We start from the raw sequence: 7,944 nt of genomic DNA on the forward strand, positions 1-7,944 counted from the left end.
TAAGGATGATGTAACGTATATACGCGTAACGTGTAATAATGGATTGTTGTTTACACGTTACACAGCGTATATACCGTAGGCATCTGAACATCAGTCCAATTAAAGAAAATGTGTATATATATTTCAGTTTTAGCTCTGAAATTATCTACGTTGCCTCGGCAATTGATACATACCTGATAGCTGAATTGTCTCACAACCTTGTACAATCTGTTCGCCTCCTCGGCGAAATACTCAGCTTGGGTGAACAGATCTTGGGTTGTCTTCAACGCCCCTTCGCCCCTTGTGAACTGGTACATGGAGAACGCCATCGAGGACATGTTCTTGGCGCGTTTCACTATGTCGTTGTTCTCCTCGAGGGCGCTGCCGCTCTCCTGCCACTTCTCCGTTTCCGCGTCCATCTCGGATGTGATCAGCTTCATCTCGAGGCCGGCCTTCGCGATCTTCGCCTGCTCCTCGCTGTCCAATTTCACCGGTTTCAACGGCTTGCTCGTTGTTCCGTGTTTCTGGAATAACGTCGAATCGGTGTAAACGAGCACGTTCAATTATTTAATAATTCAATTGATCGTCTAATTAGTGTTTATTTATTCAGATGATTATCAGTCAGATTAAATATGGTATATTTATAAAAATGTTAATTTTTTGAAAAATTGATTGACACTTACTCCAGGCCGTGGCAATGACATGTAAACTTGTTTCTCCGGTCGATTTTGGTTCAATTCCAACACGTCTTTCGCCACTGTGGTCACATCGGTCATGAGCCACTGCCACATATCAGCGAATACTGGAACGAGTACAGGATTCGATATTTTATATTTTAAAGAGAGACAAGTTAGGTTCGAAGAGATCTATGCGGAGGATTATAATATATCCGTTAATAATTATTTACCTTCCAGGTTTTCCTTGGCGATTTTACTCGTAGGATGTCTCGCCAAAGTGTACGCCGCTGTCACCACTTGAGGGCCGTATATTCTCAAGTTAATTTCAGTGAACTTCGCTGAAACTTGCAATGATTCCGAGAGCGCGACGTGTCTCAGCATTTTGCACACCTATTAATCGATACGTGAATGGTCAAATTATTAAATATCGTTAAAAAAAAAAAAAAAAAAAAATTCAATTCCCAGAGAAACAAAAATCTTTCGTAATTATATTATATCGAAAATAATTTTTAAATTTAAAAAAAGAGAAAAGATAATTTAAAATTAACTTGTTAACGTTATATTTACATTCAAAAAGATTTTATTGTGGATACACTCACCTCGAGAATGTGTTCAATGTATTCGCGAAATTTCTCGTTGCTCTCTTGAAGAAGATATCTGTCATTGGCCAAAGCGACGTTCCTGATCGTTGACACAAGTTCCTGACCCGCTTTAGTTACCTGTCCAAGATCAGCCGCTTGTTCCATTGTGGTCGTGCACAGCTGCTGGCGAAGATCCCTGGTGGTACGTAACACTCCCAGAACGGCTTGCTCCATTTCAGAACTCGGAGAGCCACCACCGCCTTCGTAATTCTAACACGTAATATTAATCGTTTCATTATTCTCTTAACGAGCACATATATTTTCAAAATATTTTTATTTAAACAAACAGATATTTTATACATTTATATATATGTATGTATATTTTTTACTTAATGTAAAAACGTACAAAAAGATTTTAACATTGGAATTACCATTGACTAAATTTTCTAAATTTTATTTATACACAAAATTCTTTCTTCACGTGGATTCTATAAATCAATAGATTTCTTAATTATCTGCTCGTCTCTCAACACAAGTTCATAAAGTGGCAAAGCGATTCAGAGAGAAGAGAGGAGAAAAAAAAATATTCTTACCATACTGTTACCAATTCGCAGGAGGGTGTTGAGTTCGAGTTGCGCCCGATCGCAAAGCAAAAGTATATTCTCTCTGTGCTCGTGGCTCGTGTATGCGCTGTCAGTGAAATCCTGCGTTCTCTCGATGACGGTGTCTAACGCGGCGGTGAGGGTCTCTCGACAACCCGGTCCTAGGAGAGTCATTCTCGTGGTTTCGACCAACCTCTCGAAGTGTTTCAACGCGGAAAACGCCGTGCTGCTGTCCCAATCCTCTTGCTGTGGACTCTGAAAATTAATAACCGAGATCAGATATTTACCTTCAAGATGATGGCCAGATTTACGAACAAACCTAATCTTCCAAATATTTAATTTCCCTCTGCACGAGAATAATGAGATTTTTGATTTATGATTCTTCTGATGCGTCATTATATTTTCACCTCACCTTCTATTACATTAATTTTCCTTTTTATTTAAAAATATCACGCTTGTTTCGATTACTCGTTGTGATTTTATTATTATATAATTTATATTTATTTTCTATTCATATTCGTTCGCAAATTGTTTTTAGAAAAAATGTTTTAAAAAAAGAGGAGGAAGAAGAAGAAGAAGAAGAGGATCGTTTCAAGCTTGATCATGCACGTGATAAACAATCTCTGTGTTTACAGGGAGCTATCGAGATACCACGTGGAACTTTAATGGCACGCCATAACTAAATATAGAGGCTTGGCCTAAGGTCAGCATAGATACCGATCCCATTTAACCAAGGGTGCATTCAGGTATGCAATATGGCGTCGATTAACTATGCATTCTTCTAGTTAGTAATTATTCGCACGGGATCCTTGAACGTGACCGAGCACCTCGATCCATATTTCCTTTCAAACCTCCTCGATTATCGGTCAATCTGCACGTTATAAATTTTTCATTGGTAGTTTAAGGCTTTATCGAACTTCCAATCGAACTTCATTGTATAACGTGCTTCGTTCGAGGGAAAAGTACTTGTCGAAGTACGTCGAGGGAAACAATTGTTACGAAATAAAGTATTTTGGGAAATATATATATATTTTTTTATTTAAAAATTTCAAAAATTTTTATTCAAAAATTTGAATTGAAAATTGGAAAGAATCAAAAAAAGGCATTAGAATATTGAATGCTCTTTAATGTTAAAATATATTCGAAGAATATTGAATTTTTTTAAATTTATGAAATATTTGTTGAAAGAAATTAGCTTCAATGGAATCTAAAAGTTGAAATAGATGCATCTATTCAATATTAAAAAGTTTTGACATCTGTCGATGAGAAATGCAATCCAAAAAGAAATATATAATATATAAATTATAATATACAAACAAAATATATAGTTAATTAGTTAAAGGTAATATTATATTTATAATTTTTTATTACTAATTATAATAATTAAAATTATTTATTACCCTATTTGCAAAGATTGAAATAATCTTAAATACATTCATCATATTTTCTTGCAACGAAGTGCATAACAATGAATTAATGGATCAAATAAAGTTGAGAGTTGAGTTAATTTAATGCTGAAAGGAGGAGCAAATAAATTTCTATTGTCAAATTAATTGTTGGAATGGCGGGAAGATTTGGCCGGTATCCCGTGTGCAATTGGCAAGAAATTGAAATTATATCGACGCATTAATGCGCCAGCTGCAATTTGGCACGTGGCGAAGAATGCACCGCAACGTTTATGACATCCATTTCGGCGTCGCTTGCTATGCACCTATCTTTAATCGTGGTACGATATCAATTCGCATTTCTGTCAATACACATCCCATCGATTCCATTGTGCTGGAGATATTTCTTAAATTTTGAAAATGCACCCACTTGCAAGAGCAAACCCCTCCCTTGTCGATTTAGATGGCGTCGAAACGTCGTGTCAACTCGTGAAATGGAATAATACAAAATATATTTCAAATATATGCACGCGCTTCTTCTTTATGGCGAAGTACTTTTTTGTTTTTGATATTGCAAAAGTATTTTTCAAAATTATCGTTGATAATTTCGTTATATTTTTTTTCTCGACATTTTATTATTATTATTAAGAATGTTACGCGGAATGTTATTGAAATTTTGTTGCAAAATTCTTTATTGTGCTATCTTTTTGATATTAAATAGTTACTTGGTTTTTTTTTATTGTAAGTATATATTCTCGATATGTTTAATAGTAAATTTTCTATATTGTATAAAATGTATTTTTTTATATGGATTTTTGTCCAGTCTTTTAAGATTAAAATAGAAGGATGATATTTATCAAGTGCTTTTTTGCTTTCAGTAATAACTGAACGTAATAAGAACTTCGTAATTAATCATCGGAGCAAGGAACTGCGACTGACACACATAATTTGAGGTCAACGGTATACCACCACCCATCCTCAATTTTCACGAAATTGATTAGATAGGATTTTCACCTCGGAACTTAATAATGGACAGTTTGTTGCCTCGAAAAAACTTTATATAAAGTTACAGTAAAAAAGGCAAGTTTAATTAAATAATTTAAAGTGTAATTTACATATTTATAATTTTTATAGTTTCATTATTATTTTTTAAAGTTATTTTACAATAATCTCGTGCCAGTAATTATATAAAGAATTAATATTTTCTTTGATAATTTCTTTAGAATCGAAGTTTTGACGATGTTTCTTACATGTCTGATCATTTATTGATCTATTCTACTTAAACAAGTCAAGAAAAATTTACTTATGCAAAAATTATTATATTTTTTCCTCCACAATTTTGGAAAAGACAGCTTCGTTGTTCCATCTATTTTTTTTTTGTCTCGAAAAACGAGTCAAGGTCACGAAAAATTTGACTTGATCGTACGTTATGGGTTAAACATGGAAAAAAAAAATTTGGCAAATGAAAGCTGTTTGGATTCGATCCAGGATCTCGAATATATTTCATCGTAAATGTTTTCTTTTTACTTCCTACATTGTTTCTGTATGTATTCTGAATGTATTCTGTATGTATTCTCGTTCATAACCAAAGTATAGTATTCATCGTTTCGTAGCGTTGAAAATTTCATGAATGTATAATCACGTTGCAACAACAAATTCTTGTTGTTGGAATTGTGTTTGCATCTAACGTGTGTTACAAATGATGTACATATTTTATTTTTTTACAGAAATATGCAACGGAAACTTAGATCTAAAATCTAAAATTTTGATCACGTTATTTTATTACAATTTTTACATTTATGCCTCTCTCAAAGATCGATCCAAAAACTAAAATTTTACTAGATCTTTTTTTCTGATTTTAAATAATGCTATAAATTTTAGTATTTTTTTAAATATTTTTTTAGTTCCTATATCAAGAAGATTTTTCGTTATCTATATCATATAAAATTTTTCATATTCAGATATTCTTTTCAGATATTCTCGAAATTTAAAATAATAGCGTACTTTAATATACATCAAAACGTATATAATTAATTATTTATAGAAATTATAAACTATTCTTATGCAAATATAAGAATAGTAATATAATTAACAAATCTTCGGTTTGCTAATACAATTCAATTCATTGTAGTTTCATTTACTTATTATCTTCGTAATCTATTCCAATTTTATTTAACGTTTGATACAATTATTTTAGAATAATTCCATCTCAGAATATTTCCAACCATTTACCTGGGAATTGGAGTAAGACTGGGACTCGCTGCAATCGAGGACACCGTCTTTGACCACGTAATGTATCAAGTCCATGGCCCTTCGCATCTGGCAGAAAACGGTGTCTCTGTTCTCTCTGGCAGACGGACACTCCGGATGCCTAAGGCAGGTTTTGCTGGACGTGAGCAGCATCATGGTACTCCTCTCCAAAACTTGGCGAGCCGCTGCCATCTGCGCCCTTCGCCTCTCGTCTTTCAAGTCATTCTGAAATTTCCAAACGTTCCCTCCATTCATTCCTGGCCCACGTGTTGCTATTTGCTCGTTGCATTCGTCACATCGTAAACGTAATTCCAATGATTACTAAGGGAAATCGAACAGAGGTCAACCACCTCTTGATAGTGATGTATATTAAGATGAATAAATTTTATACGTTTAATAGATCGATCGATATCTTAATTGTCATTAACAATTTTCCAACTGATTTGTCTATAAATGTGTTATTAATTGATTTGAAATTTTGTAGAATTCGTGAAAGTCTATGGCAAAATGAAGAAAATGAAGAAAGGAGGAGAAAGGTAACGCCAAGTTCATCAAAATAAAGTTTCAATTGGAATCACGATTATTCTATTATTCTCATAATTCTTACTGTATTATAGTATTGCGTTACATTTCTAGTTTTAAAGTATCTAGTATTTGAATAGTATCGGGCAGTTCTTGTTTTAGCACAGAGTTTCAAATTTTATCTCTGAACTCGTTCAATATTGAATACTATCCTTTTTTAATCGCGTCTTCTTCACGGAGGGAACATTGATTTATCTCTATTTAGATCGTTCTATTAGCAATAGGATACGGCTGGGGGAACGTAGAAAGCCGTGCAAAATAGAATGGTAACGTATGAATTCGGAATACTAATTACAAAGCTGTCAAGAGCCATGATTCACGTTAAATGAGTCGAATAAGGATTAATGTAGATGCTTGAATCAATCTCTGTCTCGTGCTCGATTGTGTTTCCGATTTCATCATGACTGGACTAATATAAACGCATTAATATTATTCTCGAGATCGATGCGTGGCTCAAACTGTGAATACAAAAAAAAAAAAAAAAAAGAATCAATTCTAATATTTTAAATATAATAAAAATAATGTATTCAACAATATTCAAAATAGTCACTTTCATTTGCAAGCATTGGATGAATCTTTTAATACGTAAGTAAACTTTTTTCTTAACAAGTAGTTTCTTCCTAGTTCACTAGGTATTTCTAATCAGATTTAATCCTTTTATTATATTTCTTTGGAATAATAAATAAATTTCTTTTCGTGTAATAAGAATTGATGTAAATCGAACATATATATAAAATATTAAAATAATGAAAGTTAATTTGAGATTCATTTCAAGTAGAAAATTTGGATCGAAAACGAAACAAAAATAAAAATTGGAAGGAAACGGAATCACTTACTTGGCGATCACCCGTCAAATGGGCCAATTCCACCATTTCCGCCCCGAACTGGCTGAAAGCCTTGACGAATTCGGTGAAGTTGGAAACGCTTTCGAGGCGGCCGAGGCTACGGGCAACCTTCTTCTTCGCGAGGAGAAGCTGCTTCACCACAACGATGTCGGCCAGAAGGAGGACCTTGGTCACGGAGCCGAGGAGGCATCTCGCAGCCCTCACGACGGAGCCTCGGTCAGCTAGGCTGTCCTCCGTCGCGCACTCGCATAATTTTTCGATCGCCGAGCCTGCAATAACATTATTTTCCACCATCGTTCAACCATCTTTGTTTCCTCCTCCCTCTTCGCTCTGCAATTTCCATGGTATGAAATGAGAGGTATGTAAGATTCCTGCTACGATCTAGAAAAGATCGTGAAACGATCTTATGATATGGTGGCGATAATTTCAATTTTGTCGGCGTGGGCGAAAATTTTCGAATTTATTTCGTGGATGGAAAGGTGTGTGGTGTAAAGTCAGAAGGATTAACACCCGCATGCCCTCCAGATATTATATGCGGACTCGTTGTATGCAAATCGATGTCTAGTGCACACGCACACGTTACGATCCCTTTGGCCAATAGCATCTCGCCGCCAATATCATCGGCAATCGGCAATTTCCTTTCATCCCACGCATATGAATATTTATCATCTTGTGGAACGCGTTCAACGCGAAGAAGAATATTGATTACATTTTTCTTGCCTCCGCTTTTCACTTTTAAAGAACATCGTCGTTTTCTCTAATTAAAAAGTGAATTGAATTCTTTAATTCTTTGAATTTTTCTTTCTTCCTTTCTCTGTTCATTTCGTTCATTACGTTCATTTCGTTTCGCGTTATACATGTTTTGATACATTGAATTTAATATATATAAATTATTGAATCGTTCATGCGATTCTTTGGAATTCGATATTTACAATCGCTTGTTTTGATTCGAATAAAAATGATAATTAAAACGAATGTTTGTAAAATATTTTATAAACATGCGTAGAAGGATAAAAGGTGCGCAAGTTGGTTTTTTTTTTTTT

At 34.2% G+C, this 7,944-nt stretch overlaps 1 protein-coding gene across 4 annotated transcripts in view; it reads right to left on the reverse strand.

Annotated features, from left to right (window-relative positions):
* The window catches only part of LOC102672248 (alpha-catulin), a 71,827-nt gene that overhangs the window by 7,474 nt on the left and 56,409 nt on the right, over window positions 1–7,944 (reverse strand). For all 4 annotated transcript variants that reach the window (XM_006612958.2, XM_006612955.2, XM_006612957.2 and 1 more), the window contains 7 exons: window positions 6,893–7,170; window positions 5,457–5,699; window positions 1,831–2,094; window positions 1,256–1,507; window positions 887–1,046; window positions 663–781; window positions 174–503 (listed from right to left, as the gene is read on the reverse strand). In XM_006612958.2, coding sequence (XP_006613021.1) covers window positions 174–503; window positions 663–781; window positions 887–1,046; window positions 1,256–1,507; window positions 1,831–2,094; window positions 5,457–5,699; window positions 6,893–7,170 — 1,646 coding nt within the window. The remainder of the gene's footprint in view (window positions 1–173; window positions 504–662; window positions 782–886; window positions 1,047–1,255; window positions 1,508–1,830; window positions 2,095–5,456; window positions 5,700–6,892; window positions 7,171–7,944) is intronic.

The sequence above is a fragment of the Apis dorsata genome, unplaced genomic scaffold (genome assembly GCF_000469605.1).
Source record: "Apis dorsata unplaced genomic scaffold, Apis dorsata 1.3 scaffold_130, whole genome shotgun sequence".
Classification (NCBI taxonomy): domain Eukaryota; kingdom Metazoa; phylum Arthropoda; class Insecta; order Hymenoptera; family Apidae; genus Apis; species Apis dorsata.